The sequence below is a fragment of the Protopterus annectens genome, chromosome 10.part0 (genome assembly GCF_019279795.1).
Source record: "Protopterus annectens isolate FY-2018-M chromosome 10.part0, PAN1.0, whole genome shotgun sequence".
In the NCBI taxonomy this organism is placed as follows: Eukaryota; Metazoa; Chordata; order Ceratodontiformes; family Protopteridae; genus Protopterus; species Protopterus annectens.
The window spans coordinates 1,831,615,929-1,831,634,384 of record NC_056744.1 but is presented as its reverse complement, the minus strand read 5'-3'; the positions used below and the strand labels follow the sequence as shown (position 1 = coordinate 1,831,634,384).

The 18,456-nt window shown below is 43.8% G+C and overlaps 1 protein-coding gene across 3 annotated transcripts in view; it reads left to right on the top strand.

Moving 5' to 3' along the window:
• DCTPP1 (dCTP pyrophosphatase 1) overlaps positions 1-18,456 on the top strand; it is a 33,133-nt gene that overhangs the window by 11,123 nt on the left and 3,554 nt on the right. For all 3 annotated transcript variants that reach the window (XM_044086691.1, XM_044086690.1, XM_044086689.1), the window contains exons 2-3: positions 6,668-6,907; positions 8,055-8,165. In XM_044086691.1, the coding sequence (XP_043942626.1) occupies positions 6,690-6,907; positions 8,055-8,165 (329 nt within the window). In that variant the 5' untranslated portion in view covers positions 6,668-6,689. The remainder of the gene's footprint in view (positions 1-6,667; positions 6,908-8,054; positions 8,166-18,456) is intronic.

Here is an 18,456-nt window from a genome sequence, read left to right as displayed (position 1 = left end):
TTTGATGAGGGATCTCCACTTTTTGTTGAGGCTGATAAGGGAGTTTTTCCAGTCTTGGGACTTCACCTTATTCCGCATCAGTTTCCTCCTCCTGTTGTAGAGTTTGTGTATGGCAGGGGACTACCAGATTGGCTTCATTTTTTTGGAGGAAAGTGTCTTGGTTCTATTGGGTATGGCGAAATCCGTGCATTTGTGAATGTGTTCATACAGTGTGTACAGTGTGTTGGTGCATGATTCAGCGTTCATGCAGCTATTATCCATTTGCATGGGTGCCGTGAAGTTAGCCACCTCTGTTTTTAGGAGCCCAAAGGTTGCTTTGGAGAAGTTTTTCATGGTGGTTACCTTTGTGTGTGAGGTGGGGGGGGTGTGGATTTCCAAGGTGATAAGTTTGTGGTTTGATTTAACCAGGGAGGAGTTGACTATTGGTGTAGAGCAATGGTCGCCCATGTTAGTAATGACCAGGTCAAGGATGTTCTTACCTCTTGTGGGGGTAAGAATGAGCTGGTCCAGGGCATTGGAATTGATGAATTCCAGGAAACATTGGGCAAGTTTATTAGTACATGAGTATTTTTCCCAGTTAATGGAGGGGTAGATAGAAGTTGCCCAGTATGGGAGTGTTAGGTTGGACCCTAATATTCTCCAGGGTGCTTAGGAACATGGTGTGCGAGTCTTGGGACATGGTTTGGGACCTATAGCAGGCTATGACCTAAATCGCTGTCTTACCCAATATTAGCTGCACCAGAAATATCTCTGATGCGTTAAGTTGGGCTACCAGTCTGGAGCTGTGCGCATCCTTTATGAATATGGAAACTCCACCGCCTTTGGAGCTTCGGTCCAAGTTCTGCGGCTGAAAGGTGTGGAATGAGTTATAGCCTGGTAGTGCAGGGGTGCTTTCTGCTGCCTTGAACCAGGTCTCTGTTAGAGCAAAAATGTTGATGATCTCCATTTTAAGGATTTCTTCGAGCAAGTGCATTATGAGTTAGCATGACCCTCAGATTGCATCTGTTTTTAGCTGTTATAGTGGTAATTTGGTCTTTGGAACACAAGTCTAAAAAAGGCACTATAGGGGTGGCAAGAGCCTTGGCCAGTATCCGGAAGCCCAGGGGTGACCGATGCAGGCCATCTCTGGCAAAGCATTGAGGTCTTGTCAATCATGTCATACTATTGTGATGAAAATTAAAGAAGAAAAAATAACCACATCACCCCTAGGGGTTCCTATTAGATGACCGAAGATGCATTCTTTCGAATGCGTCTTGGTCAAACTTGAAAAGGCAAAATGACGAAACGGCATGTAAGTGAATTGTTTCTCTGGGAAATAAATCTCTTGGCCACATCCGTTACTTTGCCATTTTCATCACTGTAGTGCGATCTCGGAGTTGGTATATTTAAGTGTGGGGGGCAAAGTCTCCCACTTTGTTTTAAGTTTTTTTGGAACAGCAATTCCCAAGGGAAAAAAAAATCACTGTTCTAAACGTTCGTGTTTGTAAGCTTTCTCTTACCTGGGGTTGATCATCATTCGCTCGATGATTTAATATAGACCCCATCCCTAGTGCCCCACACAACCTATGGCAACCTTCTGTACTTCTGTGAGCAGGGCTTTTTTAGAATAGGTGGGGGGGGGGGGGGTGAGAGCAGAGGTTCCACCAAGTCTGTCAGAATCTATTTATGCAGTCTTGTGGTGTGGGGAGTATCAGACCCATAGAAGCTTCAAGTGCCAGAATGTCCTGTAGTGTTATTTTACGCCCTAGTTTTAAAATGTAATTGCCTTCTAAGTGCACTGTTAGTAATACCAGAAGACTTGTGCATGTTCCAGGCATTGTTGTGTGCACACAAAAATCAATGATTTTTTGCACACACAGTGCGCATTCACCATCAAGAAAACTGTAGGAATTATATTTCACCTGCTATATGTTTTTGACCAGGTCACATCCATAGCTCTCAACCTCTTCGTGTCTGGACGGAGCCAAAAATAATGGGGGACGGAGGCTCAAATTAGGGTCCGATTTTAAATATTGTTCTTTTACACCTAAAGTTCAGAATAATAGGTTTTGCATCAGCATGCATTTTCTGAAGGCTGTAACGTCTGAAACTCAAATGTCTTTCATTATTTAGTGACTTTAGTCCTCGGTGGTCTGCCAGAAAACAAATAGATCGCAAATACGAGGAAAAAATCTTGACATTCTGCAAAAATCTGGACAGTTTAGAGGCATGGGATAACATACAGGGAGGACATGTGTAATCTACAGAGGTAAAAAGCTAGAACAGAACAAGCTAGAACAGAACTCTGGTAGAACAAAGTGGTGTGAAATGGCAGTGCTACTCAATCTGCCGTAATGGCATTGAGCGGTAGCTTTCACCCACACATGGCCAACCTGATGCCCTTAACTACAGTGCAACCCCCCCCCCCCCCACATGCACAAGTGTAATTACAGTGCTGCTGCTGATGGTTCATAGGTTCATACTAGGCTATCTGCCCTAGGGCATTTATAAGCCCAGCCAGAGTGTGTTTGGCTTTCGCCACCCATTTTAAATTAATTTTGCTATGCCTTTTTTTGAGGTTAGTGTACTGTGCCTCTGTCTAACAGTGACACAGAAGTGATAGCCGGGGTAAACCTACGATCTCACATCCACTCGTCAAGATTCCTCTTGAAGAGAGTCAATGTGGGACTCTGCCTAACCTGGACTGGGATTTTTTTCCAGAGTGAAGGGAGCCTCTGGGTTATGAATCTGTCCCTCCAGCATGTCCTATTTATTTCAGTGCTGAGGTTCAAGTCTCTCAAGCGCGTAGCTCGATGGGATTTGGATTTTCTGAGGTGCAGCATGTCAATTAATTCCGGGTTGGACATGGCTTTATACGTCAGGAACAGATCGCCTCTGAGCAGGCGGTATGCCACTGAGTAGAGCTGGAGTTTCTTTAACCGGGCAGCATATGGCATCTGTTTGAGCCCTTTGATCCTCTTGGTGAGATACTTTTGGGGTCTTTCAGTTGCTGCAAGTGTCTGGTAAGGTACATCCCAAAAGGGGCATTGTACTCAATTATGGGCCTGATGAGGGATGAGTAAAGAGGCACGATTACCTCCCCTGATCTAGATGTGAATCCCTTCATGATTAGGTGGGCTATATAAAATGTTTTTCTAACCACTTTGGCCACGTGGTTGTCAAATGAGAGATTGCTATCAACTTGGGTCCCCAGGTCCCTAATGACTTCTTCCGTACTTAATGTATTACCACCGATTATACACTTTTTGGCGTTTAGCTTGAGGCCATGGCTCTGGCACCAGTTGTCTGTTTCTATGAGGCCCTTTTGGAGGATGCTTGTCGGCTGGAGAGTTGATTATGGCACACAGTTTGCAGTCATCTGCGAACTAGGTCAGCCACAGTCCTTCCGTGTTGGCTTGTACCGCCGAGAAATATATACGGAACAAGAGAGGTCCCAGGACCGAGCCTTGTGGGACGCCACTTGTAACTGGTTTAGAATCTGACATGGCTCCAGCAATTCTAACCATGTGGGTTCTGTCCTTGAGCCAGTTTGCAACCCATCTAGTGACATAGGGGTTTATATTTAAACTGGTGAGCTTATCTATAATGCCCGAGTGGGGTATTGTATCGAAGGCTTTTGCGAGGTCCAGGTAGGCTGTGTGGACCACCTTCCCCTCGTCAATGGCCTTGGTGACTGTTTCAAAGAAATCGACCAGGTTTAAGAGGCAGGATCTGCCCTTAACAAAGCCAAACTGGGTAGGATCCAGTGTCTGTAGGTCCCCAATATCTTTATTTTATGAGGTCCATGATGATCCTTTCCATAGCTTTGCAGACCAAGCTAGTCAGGCTTATGGGGCGATAGTTTCCAGGATCCGTTGAGGCACCACCTTTGTGGAGAGGGACCACTGTTGCTGTACGCCACTCTTTAGGTACATATCCTGTAGTAAGGCTAAGATTGAACAGTACGTTTATGTTTGGGTTTAGCTCTTCTTGGAGTTCATGTAGGATGCAGCCTGGGACACCATCTGGTCCCATTGATGCTGTGTTTTTTGCTTTTGAGAGGGCGGCTCTTACCAGAGCATCTGAGATGTCAGGGGGGCAGCACTCTGTTGGGATAGATATTTGCCCTTTTGGTGGGGAGGGGGGGGGTTTGCACTGAACCGGTCAGCTAGGATGTTGGCAATGTCTGTGGGCTCGGTGTATTTTTTGTCATTTTGGACTAATTCTGAGCATATCTGGGAATTCCCACCCAGGTTCCTAACATAACTAAAGAAAGCCTTGTGATTATCCTTGGTGTCCTGTGCAATTTTTCTCTCGAAGCTGGCCTTAGACGATTTTATGAGTGCCCGTAGTTTTTTGCTAATACTGATCAGAGATGCCTTCCCTTTTTGGGATTTTGCTCTATCATGTAGTAACTTCCTCCTTCTGTTGTATAGTTTGTTTATGGCTGGGGTCCACCAGACAGGACGTCTGCCTTTGGAGGATTGGGTCTTGGTTTTATTTGAGATTGCATGATCCATGCATTCCTGAAGGTGCTCATAGAATGCATTTATAAAGGATTCTGCGGTCTGGGCCGTATTTTCCACAGGCCCGGGGGCTTTGAAGGATTCCGCCTCGGTTTTGAGGTGTGTGAAATTTGCTTTAGAGAAGTTTTTCACTGTGATTTTCTGGGCAGGGGGTGGGGTCGGGATGTGAATATCCAGTGAGATTAGTTTATGGTCTGATCTTACCAGTGAGGGATACACTTCTGGTTTGGAGCATAGTGTCCCCATGTTGGTGATGATCAGGTCCAGTATGTTTTCCCCTCTTGTGGGAGTGGTAACAAGTTGTTCCATAGCATTAGAGTTTATAAATTCTAGGAACCTTTGGGCTAGGGTGTTGGAGCTAGAGTAATGCTCCCAGTCTATGTTTGGGTAGTCGAAGTCGCTCAATATAATGGTGTTTGGAGAGACCTTCATATTTTCCAGTATTCTCAGGAAGGCCGAGTGGGGTTCCTGTGTTTGGGAGGGTGGTCTGTAGCAGGCTATAAACTGGAAGGCAGTTTTACCCACTGTTAATTGCACATGGATAGGCACTGATGCTTTGTGCTGTGCCACCAACCTGGAGGTGTGGGTATCTTTGACGAATATTGATACTCCCCCTCCTTTTGTGGTTCGGTCCATGTTTTGGGGCTGAAAAGCATGGTATGAGGTATAACCTGGTAGTGCTGGGGTGCTCTCGGGAGCCTTGAATCAGGTTTCTGTTACTGCACAGATATCTATGCTCTCCATGCTAAGGAGAGTTTCGAGTGCATGCATCTTGAGGTTTAGACTTCTGGCATTGAGTAGCATTACTCTTAGTTTCTTATCCCTTGTGATACCTATGGAGGTGGGTTTGTCTTTTGAGCCTTGCCTAAAAAAGGCACTATGCGGGTAGCAAGAGCCTTTGCCAATATCCGAAAGCCCAGGGGTGACAGGTGCAAGCCGTCCCTAGCGAAGCATCGTGGCTTGTCGAGCATGTCATCCCAGGCTGACAGGCATTGGATCCCCTTTGAATGACACCAATACTTAAGCCAATTGTTGAAATTGATCATCTTGTCTTCATATTGTGGCATAATTTTTGGTGAGGGTAAGATGCTACTCAAGGTCAGGGTCATACCGGCCTGGGCTACATGCTCAGAGAGCTCCTGTCTCTTTTCATGCAGTCCAGGGAGGTACGTCTCAGGTCATTCACACCAGCATGGACAATGACTGAGTCATATTTGTACTTGCCTTGGAGTGACCTGAGTGCTTGTGTTATGTGGCGGATCCTAGCGCCCGACAGGCAGCTCACCGTGACCTTCTTGTTCAGCCTGGTGAGCGGGACGTCCGTGTGCCTGACGATAGTCACCTATTGCAAGTGTATCAGGTGTGTTGTTTAGCCTTAAGGGTTGTGACTGTTACTGGCTTTGTGAGCTATGTGTTGGGGTAGCGGTTGCTTGGGTGTCTGCTTTGGAGGTCTCTGCTGCTTAGGCAGATTTTTATTTAGAGCCTCTGAGTATGTTTTTGTGTGTGTATGCGTTTGGTTTGTTGTCATGGTAGGTCTATGTGAGACTGGAATTGTAGTGAGTGTGGTTTCCTTCTCCTCCTGACTGGTTACACCAGTACTGAGTTGAGAGAGCTTAGCCTCCAGTTTGGCTATATGGTTGCATCTCTCACGTGTTGGAATTTGTTGGGAGGAGGAGAAGGTTGTCTGTGTACATGAGGCAGTTGTAACGGACTTAATAAGATCCTTTGAAGCACAGGAGCCATTAATAAAAAGTGTGCTGGCAAGTGTTCTAGGTAACCAGCTCTTTGATAACTTGTAAAAATAAAGCATCAACAGTAAATTTGAAATGGATTGTAGTGCCAGTGAAAAGGGCTTTGAAGTGTCAAGTGCTTTCAGCACAATTCAGGCCACCCCTTCTGTTGTGTTAAAAAGGGACACAGACATTGATATAAAGGCATAGTGGAGGCTCCTACTGGGAACACTGGAGAAATTTAAGTGATGGGAAGCTGTGCTCGTCAAGAAACTGGTATGAAAGTTAAGCTTCTTGTAGCTTTTCATCTCTACTCGTGTTCTTGTAGAGGTTAATTGTATAGCATCATTTTGGTCGTAACCAGGCTAAAAACTGCATGGTTTTCTTTCGTAGGGGTGTTCCTTCACTTATAAAGTTCTGTTTTGATTTCAGAGCATTGTGATCCTTTTGAACAATGGAAGCACCAACCAAAAAAAGGCCAAGAATGTCTTCATCAGAAGAATGTAAGCTGGAACTGCCAAATGGAGATTCAGGCTCCAGATTAGAAAGTGAGGGAAGTTCAACAGAAAATGGAATCGAGAGACTGCAGCAGACGTCAGAACTAGCAGGCACTAGTGAACTACGGAGACCCAAGAGGTTCACTTTCAGTGCAAAGCCAACACTTGAAGAAATGTGAGAAATGATGCTAAAAACGTTGTCAGTAATTTTGAACCATTTATTGGTGAAAGTCCTGCATTCATAGTGGTGTAACTTTAATGTGCAGGGGTTCAAATTCTTGCATCTTATTGGTGATAGTCCTGCAATCGTAGTGGTGTAACTTAATGTGCAGGGTTCAAATTCATGCATCCTGTTAACACTTCTTGACCTGACCTGTGGTCATGGGAGGCATAGTGTGAAAAGTTGTGTAACCTGTATTTTTGTACTTTATCACTAACCCAGCTTGTTGGTTACTCAAACTTTAATTTCAGTCCCTGGTTTGCCATCATAAAATCTTGAGTAAATTTGTTCGTATCTGCTTCTGTACTAACAAAACAGGGCAAGAATGTGTGGGTATCTTCCTTGGCATTTCACCCTCCTACATCATTCTGTCTGTTTGTCTGCACTGCCTAGAGACTGTTACCTGCAGTGTCACTTGTGGTACCCCAGAAGGTGCTGGAGTTTAGGATCCTGCAGCTCAGTTTCTGTAGAGCAGAGGGATTCTTTAGTGGCCTGTATACATACTGGTTGTAGGAAACTTTAAGAATGTACTGATTGTAACTGACACGCCTCCAGGTCCATTTTTATTTACTAGAACCGTGGAGAATTCTTCAGTCCTCTCTTTTGTTTTAATGTGTTTAGTTAAAAAAAAAAAATAGTAATGCACTTCACAGTATAAAAGAGTTTTGAAAAATGTGCTATTAAATTGAGTGACTGCAATCACATGACTATCTTGACTACAGTAGTTAGGTTTATTCCTGCCCCGCTCGCTTTGTGGAAAGACCCGTTAGTTATTCCTGCCCCGCTCGCTTTGTGGAAAGACCCGTTAGTTATTCCTGCCCCGCTCGCTTTGTGGAAAGACCCGTTAGTTATTCCTGCCCCGCTCGCTTTGTGCAGCTGATGCCCATTACAAGTCCTAATCTGGAATGTAGAGCAACAGGTGTAACACTGGGATCGCGAACCTCAATGTAGCATAAATCTGTTACTTGGTGCACTTCATTTCACAGCGAGACCTAATTCTTTGTCTGATGTAACTTGGAACGTATAGTGCTTCATTCAGTTTTTTCTGTAGTTTGATAATTTACATAGTAAAAAGGATCAAGCATTATTTTGTTTTTCCTAGACGACAGATACATGCTGACTTTACAGATGAGCGTGATTGGAACCAGTACCACAAGCCACGAAATCTGCTTCTAGCTATGGTGGGAGAAGTGGGCGAAGTGGCAGAACTTTTGTAAGTAGTTATTTTCATTTGCATCACATTGTAGTGGTGGTTTCTTTTTTTTTTTTTACTTCTGAAATAGAATTTTCTGATAGCGGTGAATGTTTAGAGTGTAGCTGGTTGCATTTCTGAATAATGTAATGTGTTTTTGTGTGTTTTTTTTTAATACCTTGGACTTGTGGTATCCACTTATGTGACCACAGGAGGGAGGCCCTGGTTAAGTTATTTGTTTGGACCTTTTTGTATACTTATCTGTTTGCTGAGTAAATAACGTGGTCTTCATGTAACTTTTGTCAGCCTTCTCTTTGTTACAGGGCAGCAGGGCAAATGTAATAAATCAGCAAGATTCTCTTAAGGTCATACCTGGTGTTTAGTCATGGTATTGTTGCACAGCACTCAAACTGACTGTCCGCTTTTTCTTGTATATAAGGTAGCTTAGTCTTGTGACAATCAAGCCTTGTCAGTACCCACCCTCAGACTGACCCCCCCCCCATTGCTCAAAGAGGGTAAGGGCCAGTTAGTCATGGGGTAGATATGAGGGTACCTATCCGGTCACTTGTACCTTCTAGAAGGATGATGTATTCCACTGCTTAACTCCTGGAGTAGCTTATTTGTAAAAGGGGAGATGTTGTTGCATAATAAATCTGTTCTCCATCACATTTTGCTTCTTCTGAAGGTTTAGGTCTGTGGTTATGGTGGTTGAGCTGGGGAACTTGTGGAGATAAAAGGGCAATAGGGTCTCTAATGGAGTAGTAGGCAAGGTACAAATAGTCCCTGGCCATATATTGGATCAGGACTAATTGTAGTGCCTTTTGAGGCTAGGTCAGTCTCCTCCAGTTACCTACATTACCAGATAAACTCAGGACTGTATAAAGACAACACTGCTCAGTGCTAGAAGCCTAAACAACAAGCTACATTCCTTACAGGCTTTTGTAATGCTTATCTGCTTGGTTATTGAAACCTGGTTTCAGAACAGCAATGGCACCTGTGATCAGCGGTGTAGCCAGAGAATATAATGGTCATGTTCTCTTATTCCTGCCCCCAACCTACTCTGTTAAAAAATTGAAACATTACCCTCCAAGTACTTAAATGTTTGCATTTCTCTCTTTCTCTAAAGCCATTAATTATTTTTTCCATCTATGAAACTCTTACTGACCGTTAACTTGGGTGGGATTTCCTTCTATTTCACTGGTTTGTAGTATCTAAACGGAAGGAATCTCCTGCCCAGGGCAACCTGACACTGTCAGTATACCAAAGCCCAATGATGTTTGTGCCATACATCACACTGGACACTCCCTGCACAGAATGTAGGGCATGAAAGAGAAGTATGGATGCAGCTACCTAGAACGTCTTTCCGCCAGTTCAAACTCCATTATCGCTAGTGGTCTGAATACCTAGCCACCAGGTAAGTACCTTGGTGTTGGTTCATCAGTGTAGGAGCAGATTTGGGGTACTTAGACCATACTTTATCTGTAAGGCGTTTGTGCCTGACACATTCAGAAGCCATTTGTTTTTCCTGACCATTTATGTTGAAAACCAATGGCTTAAACAGTTAGCCCAGGGTACCATGGCAGAATCTTACAACACTGAGATACTCCATCTAGTTAAGAAGGCCAGGAAGTCTAGGTTGGATTTTCTAGCTGCCCAGCCTCCACCAGACATCTCTTTAGAAGCTCATAATAGTTCCGTAGGTCATTCAATGTCCACATAGGATTCCTTTGCTGTGACCTCATTGGAGGCCAGCATGGATCCATCTTTTTATATGTCCTCTTGAGGCTTTGCAGGCATCTGTTCCAGATGTCGAGGGGGAGGGCTGCAGTTGATTTCTTGGAGGGTCCTAGAGGGTTTCTGTAGATATTGGTCAGGGAGGAGGTTCTGTTGAATCTTGTCAAGTTGAACCTCCTGGTATTTTGTCAGGGCTGAAATCTCTTCCAAGAAAAGACAAAAAAAAATGAAGCCTGTTTTGGTCAGTCCTAAATATCCTCAAAGGAATGGCAGGGAAGTAAATAGTGTGGGAAGAAATAGCCATTGTTATGGCCCTAGGGCTGATAGCCTAGTACCAACCTATGAACCAAAGAGTTTACTCAGGGCTTATTTTGTGCTTTGGTGGTCCTGAAGCAGCCTCAAAAGCTATAGGTACCACCTTCTCCTTGGCTTGGGGAACTGAATTCCTTGGATGAGGATTCAGACACCAGTCCTTGTTCCTGTTCACAGATGCCTTTATGGTTCTGATGAGTCTTAGCCCTGCAAGTGGGATTCTTCTTCTCAAGTGTTTGATATTCAGAGAAGATCTCATCATGAGTTGCTTCAGGTGGATACTTCTTAAACCATCTGCAGTTCCTCCTGTGTTGGCTGCCTTGTTGGATACTTTCATTGCTGATTCTCAGCCTCCTGGTCCTAAGAAACCTGATAGGTTCAATAAGGTTCCTGAGGATTGTCTGTTTTTATTTAATAGTCCTTCTGTTGAGCTTGCTGTGGTGTCAGTCTCTTCTGACAAACCTTCTAAACTTCTGCCCTCTTCCTTATGGGCAATAGAGCACATTGGAAAGAGTTTACACTGCTTCTGCTTTGCCTTTAGGGCTGTTAATTACCAGACCCACATGACCAGGTGTGCTCTGGCCTTGATTACTTAGGCTTGTCACGTTATTTGTTAACTCTCTGATTCTGAAGGCAAATCCTGTGCCTTCTCCATGTTAGGTTCTACTTCTCAAGTGGTTCATCACTCTTTATCAAATGGAGCTATGATGCTGCTGTTGCCCTTTCCAGGGCTGTGGCTTTTGGGTCCGTCATGATGTGCTGTTCTTGGCTTCATCTTCAGTTTCTGTCTGAGGACATTAAGTTCAAGTTGTTGGATGCTCCTTTGGGTAATAAACATCTTTTTGAGACTGCTAAGGTCCTGCAAGACTTTGCTTTTCTCTTGGATATTTTAAACATCTTTTTGTGTCTCCTATCCCTGAGTTACAGAGGAACTATCCTCCTGCCAGGCCTCCCAAGGGCAGGAAGGGTGGTAGGTGGGCCCCTTCTGCTAAGGTTTCTCCAGACCTCTGTGGCCCAGAAGCTTTTATCTGATAAACATGTTTCTCTTTGACAGTTCACCCCCTTCTCTTAGACCATGTTCCTTTGTCTTCCAAATTGGTGTCTCATCACTTCAGTCTCTTGTGTTCTTTTATCATCTGTCAGGGTTATTATATGGGAATCTCTCCCTCCTCTTTCAGGGATTCATCAACCTCCTCTAGAGTAACTTCCTCATTTCCCAGAGGTTCTAAGATACATGCTGAACTAAGGAACCATTCAACCTGCCCCCCCCCTTCCCAAATGGGACTGGGTTTTTATTCCAGGATGTATCTGGTTCCTTGAAAGGAGGGCAGTTGGGCAAACCTATTCTGGCTCTTACTCTTTGATCCCCGTTTCTTCTTTTACTGTCAGGCTTTTCTGGCGTCTTTTGGATTTGACAGATACTCCCGTTTTATATCCTCATTCACTCTTTCAGGAAAGGTTTCTCTGTATCTTCCTTTCATTTTCAGTTCTTTGTTTTGCCCTTTGGCAAGTGTATTCACAAAATGCCTAGCTCATGTGATTGCTTTCTGCAGGCTCCAAGGTATTCAGATTTTTTTTTTTTTTTTTTTCCTTATCTAGATGACCTGTTGCTTCAGGTACCTTCTCCCAGTCGCCTGTCACAGGCTGAGTTCACCATCTCTCTCCTTCCAAGTCTGGGGTTCACTATTGACTTTCAAAAGTCCATCCTGACTCCTCTCTGGGTATCATGGATGCAGGATTCAGACATTTCAAATGTTGGCCTGTCTTCTGCCTCCAAATGTTGTCTTTGTCGGCCTTCTTTTAGTGTCTTTCCTTTTGACTGTCATTCCAGCCAGGGAGTTTCTTCAGGCCCTAGGATCATGGCCTCTTCTATATCATACTCCCTCTTGCCAGCATATGAGGAAGCTTCTGTGGTACCACAACTCAGTTTGGCTGCAACATTGTCGTCCTCTCAAGTTTGTGTGCCTCTTCTCTATCTCAAGAAAGAATTAGAGTGGTGGATTCACAATTTGCCCTCAACCCAAGCCTGCCCTTTCGGCCTCCAGTCCCTTTTCAAGAACTGTTCACTGATGACTCGGGCATGAGGTGGTGGGCTTCTTTTGGTCACCTGAAAGTTCAGGGTCAATGCCCCCCCCCATCAGAAGTTTGACCATATCAACATCAGAGATGAGGGCTCTGATTCTTGCCCTTCAGGCTTTTCACCCCCATGTTCTGTCCAGGTCTCTTGAAGGTGTACACAGACGGCACTAAAAGAAGGCTGACAGTTTTTTGTTCTGTATATTTTAATTATGTATTATAGAATGTCTTTGCACTTGGAGCTTTTCTCCCCGGGCCTCCACTGAAAATGGACATGTATCCAGTTGGACTAGCCCGGTTAACAAATGACATAAGCAGGGAGGCACAAAATCTTACCTCCTCTGCAGGATGGCTCTTCAGGCTTTGGAGGTGGCTCTCGGTCATAAGTTAACTCTTCAGGCAGTATGCATTCCTTCAGAGCACAATCTAGTGGCAGGACTCTCAGAGTAGGTCCAAAACGCAGGCTCATGAATGGATGCTTTACAGAGATGTGTTTCTGGACACACTTCATCGGTGGGATATTCCTCTGGTAGATCTTTCCCTTTCCTCTGTGTTCCAGAGAGACATAACATCTGGCATGGAAGATGGATACCCCATGTGTGTGTATGCAAGCGTAGACGCACACTAGACCGTGGCATATTGTTTCTCACTGTCTACTTGGACCTAGTCAGGGCATTTTTAAATCATCTCACTTTCTGGTATTTTCTGTAAGCTAGTCAAACTAAATGGTTAACTCCTATGTTAGGTTACCTACTGGATAGCAAACTGGCTTACTGACAAACCTAGTCTGTTAGCAATGGAGTTCAACTGTCTTCAAAATACCAGTAGTACTTTTTTTTTTTTGGGGGGGGGGGGCTTTGATTTTAAAAAGGGCTTTAGGACCCATGCTGATCACTGCCTTCTCGTATACTTTGACAACTGCTTCTGTGCATATTGTTTTAGGTTTGTCAGTTGGGTAGATTGTCTGTGGACCTCTTTTTAAGGCACAGCCTGTCCCGCAAGCAATAAAGTATGTACCAAATTGAGTTAAGATGTGCTTTACACAAGATTTTATAAAGTGAACCTTTGCCATAGTAAAGCACCATACAAAATGAGTTGGTAAACTGCTTGCTTTCTAGTAATACTACGGGAAATGTTTCTTGCAATAATTGTGTGATGAAATGTTTACTAACACGATAACTAGTAACAGTAATGGTAATTTGTCACAGTGCCATTTCAGGAGCTCATCATCCAACCAAATACCCTAGTTATGGGAGACTTTAACTACCTCTGTATAGATGAAAGTACACTGCTTGTGACTCGTAGGCACTTTTCCTGGACTTTACTGGACCAAATAGAGGCCATTGCAACCAGAGGATGCAAACACTGATCTACTACTCAACGGCATGGGAGAGCATTGCACCCTTCCCTGTGTCATGCCATCCTTACTGGTGAGCTTGGACCACAAAGCTGCTTCGAAATTCCAACTAAACCTGTAACGGTTAGGATGTACTTGCTCTAGAATAGTTACCATTAAGCAGTGGTTTGTCAATATTCATGGCTTCTTCAAACCCTGAAGTCATTGCACCACTATAATCTGTCCTTATCAGACCATCATTGAGTATAATGCCCCCTTCAGTATGTACCTGACCAGAAAACTGCAACAACTGGATGTCCATAAAGGTTCCCTCCAAAAAGAATGCAGAGCATGCTATGTGGGCCACTTGAAACCCTTATCTTTTTATACTCTTGTCTCTCTCAGACTACAAAGAGGTTATCTATGCCTGTCATAAAAGGCATCCCTGGACCCTGTTTTCATGAATCTTTTTCTTCTCTGCAAAACAAACTGCATTAGATCTAGTAGACCTGAATGTTGCTTGCAAAATAATGGGAGACGTTGGAGAGACAGGTATGTCTCTCAGAATTCCCTTTGTCTGGAACAGGCTTCCCATCCATATGACACAAAGTCCCCTCCCTAACCCTATTTAAATGCAACTTGGACCTTTGGATGTGAAGTAGAAAAATCACCCCTGGTCTGACACCCACATCTCTGGGCAAAGGTTCAGTAAATCTTGTAACCCAACAATCACCCTTATGTAAACATCTAAAACCTGTAACTTATGGGGCACATTTGGGTTTGCACAGCTAAACTTACAAAGGCCCTAGTGGTCCTTGGGGGTGTTCATATGTGTATACCAGGCTACCTGTGCATACGTATTCACAGAAACCCTGTAAAAATATGTAAATGGCTGCGTTGAGGCTGCTGTACCTTTGAGAGCCAATTCCAAATCTAACACCAAAAATGAACCCCACTGATAGAATTCTTACCTTAGCAGGATGTAGAGCAAAAAAAAAGTCATGACCAAAACCAGACAGAGCAACTCTTTTAGAGAAGAGCTCTGAGGTCAGTTATGAAAAGAGGTGTAATGCAGTCCATCAATTACAAGGTCTGCTTAACCTCCCATGCTAAGGATAATCGCACGTTTTTTATACTTCTTTTTTAATTTTTTTTTTAAGCTATGGTAGAAACTGTAAAGGTAACAAATCTATAGTATTTAGAACCGGTAATAAATGGCACAACCTTCACTGACCAGGGTGATGTAGTGAATCTACTGACTGACAAATTTAGATCCAAGTTCCCCCCACAGTACCCCCTTGTAAAATCTCTTCTAACATATCCCCCATAGACACTACTTTAGTGGGCCCCAACAATATCCCCAGTTGCCTCCTAAACAGACTAAAACATGACCTAGCAGGACCACTTGAGGCACTCCAGCTACAGCCTCAAAACTGGTTACGTGCCAGATGAATGGAGGGTCACAACGGTCATTCTTCATGAGGATGGACCATCAACTGACAAATGTAAATGATCAACAAGGACATTGTTGAAGTTTTATTATTGAATAAAATGAAAATGCTAATCAACATTTGTATTGCTGGAGTTGGTTTGTCTGAATCTCTGCGGCCTCGAGTGTGTGGTTTTAGTAGTTTTTGGTTTGTCTGAATCTCTGCGGCCTCGAGTGTGTGGTTTTAGTAGTTTTTGGTTTGTCTGAATCTGTGCGGCCTCGAGTGTGTGGTTTTAGTAGTTTTTGGTTTGTCTGAATCTCTGCGGCCTTGAGTGTGTGGTTTTAGTAGTTTTTGGTTTGTCTGAATCTCTGCGGCCTTGAGTGTGTGGTTTTAGTAGTTTTCGGTTTGTCTGAATCTCTGCGGCCTCGAGTGTGTGGTTTTAGTAGTTTTCGGTTTGTCTGAATCTCTGCGGCCTCGAGTGTGTGGTTTTAGTAGTTTTCGGTTTGTCTGAATCTCTGCGGCCTCGAGTGTGTGGTTTTAGTAGTTTTTGGTTTTGTCTGAATCTCTGCAGCCTCGAGTGTGTGGTTTTAGTAGTTTTTGGTTTGTCTGAATCTCTGCGGCCTCGAGTGTGTGGTTTTAGTAGTTTTTATTTATTGTACTTGGCTATATTGACAATCTACAATGGACCCATCCCAGTTTGGCTTTGTTAAAGTGACTTGCCAGTGTTTTAAAATGTACATTAGCAGAACTGCATGCAGTGCATAAACTCATGAACAGCACCATCAGGAAGCCTTTTGGTCACAATGTTAATATTTAAAATTAATTGTAAAACTTTTGGAGTTTTCCCTTGCACTGACACCACTGAGAAAAAACAAAGTTTAACCTCAGTGACACAGGCACAGGAAAAGCATCTAATGCTTACCATAGACTTAATGGGTGCACCACTGCGCATGCGCTAAGGTGCCTCATTAAATATGAACATAGCTTGCATTACCCACCAGTGCGCATGTACAAATGTGCCTCATTGAATATGAACAGCTCGCATTACACACCAAGGTGCATGCACTAATGTGCCGTATTGAATATGGACATAGCTTGCATTACCCACCACGGTGCATGCACTAATGTGCCTTATTGAATATGAACAGCTTGCATTACCCACCACTGTGCATGCGCTAAGGTGCCTTAGTAAATATGAACATGGCTCGCATTACCCACCAGTGCGCATGTACAAATGTGCCTCATTGAATATGAACAGCTCGCATTACTCACCACTGCGCATGCGCTAAGGTGCCTCAGTAAATATAAACATAGCTTGCATTACCATATGGTAATGTCACAACTGGAAAAGCTAAATTTTTTGGGGCCATGGTTTAATACAGAGTGCATCAAGGTTTTTTTTCTATTAAAAAAAAAAAAGTCCCAAAAAAGTAAGGACAAGCTGTAAAATTGTGAAACGTGATTCATTGAATGCCACCTTGTACATAGAAACCTCAACAAATCACTGTAAGGGAAGGTCTTGCCTACTCAGCTTGGAAAACTTCCTTGAAGGTCACTAAAGTTATGGATGAGGGTAAAACTGTGCATACCGCCTAGGTATTCAGTACGGTACAATACCCCACTTCGGTGATATTGTCAAACTCTCGCTGGCTGAAAGGTGGGAACCAAGAAGTCGGGACCGGTGAGACCATCTCCACAAGGAGACCATTAATCAGTGGAGTACCTCTGGGCTCTGTGTTGAGCCCACTCCAGTTTGGCATGTACTTCTCTGAAGTCAAGACAGTGTCAAAGACCTCTGGCTCCCCAGGTTAGCAGATGACTGTAAATTGGGAGTATAGATTTCCCCCCAGGAGACCAGCATCCTACAAGGGGGTCTGGCACAAAAAATGATTGGTACCAAAGCCATGGATTAAAATGCCATGCGAAGAAATGCATTACAGTCCCGTTTGAGAAACTGTCCAGCCAAGTTAGTTAATCCATCTGCAAAAAAAGGTGATCTGGGTGTCACTCACACATAGCCAAGATAAGATCAAAATCATTCTGTTGCCCAACTCATAAGCAGGGGTACGGTCCAAGGAAGTTATAGTACCACTGTGCTCTGCCCTTGTCAGACCCATCATTCAGTACAAGGCTCCCTTTGGCATGTACCTAACCAGGCACTTGCAACAGTTGGAATGCTGTCAAAGGTTCCTATTCAGGAGAAAATAAGGTATGAATACTCTGTCCTACACAAATGGCTTTAAGGACCTCTCTCATTACTTTGTCTCCTACAAGTTAATGAGGGGCGATCTGCGTGGGCATAAAAGGCATCCCTAGACCCAGGTTTGATGGCTCTCTTGCACATTGCAAAACAAATTGCATCATAAACACTAGATTTAAGGGCCTGAACTTTGCCTGCGACATATAGAACATGCTAGAAAGACACTGGATCCCCACACTATGGAAAAAGCTCCCCATCCATGTGAACCAGAATTCATCCTTGACCCATTTCAAACAAAACCTTGGTCATTGGTTGGGAAATCGCAAATTCACTCCCAGTTTGGCCCCCTGTGTTCTTTGGACAGAGGCTGGCAGTAAGCAAATTAATCTTCACCTAACCCCCCCCCCCCACATAACCCTTGGCTACTTCCTTACTAACATACCCACCTTTTAGGTGTCCAAGGTACCCTGGGACAGACCTTGGTTAGATTGCATTGCTAGGCGTATAAACACTCTGGGGATCGTTAGACGGATGAGCCTGTTACGGTTGGTGTTCATGCTGGTCAGTATCTCAAAGCTGATAGGTTGCAGTGAATGATTTAGATGGATACATGTAGGCCAAGGAAGGTAAAGGGCTGTTGACGCAGCAAATGATTTAGATGGATACATAATAGGCCAAGGCAGGTAAAGGGCTGTTGACGCAGCTAATGATTTAGATGGATACATATACACCAAGGAAGGTAAAGGGCTGTTGACATGAGCTGTTTGCGTACCGTTGCGACGAATAGGGGGCATTTTATGTACAACTATGATGCTTCACAATACTGGGAAGTTGCTGCTTGAAGGTGGGGTTACACCTTCCAATACTCGAAGGATGTATGTGTAATTGGTGAACACCTAGAAATGTGTGAGTGCTGGCTGTGTTGGGGAAACTGATACATCTGGTAATACTTCTAAGTCAAGTAAGCATCAAGCTAACCCTTTTGATTAAAAGCTTAATTACAGGGGTTGTTTGCTTACAGTCTTTAGTGAAAGCTGGTTTAGTTGTAGCTTAAATTTCAAACATCTACACTTAACAGTTTTTTCTCATGGGCATCAGCATCGCAGCTGTTTTTACTCACTTTTGATTTGTAAACGAGCTGTTCTAATTGGCAAACACTGTTTTTGTTTTCTTAGAAGCATTTTTAATTAAGCTTTGTATGGTTTAGACCCATTAAGCCAGTGG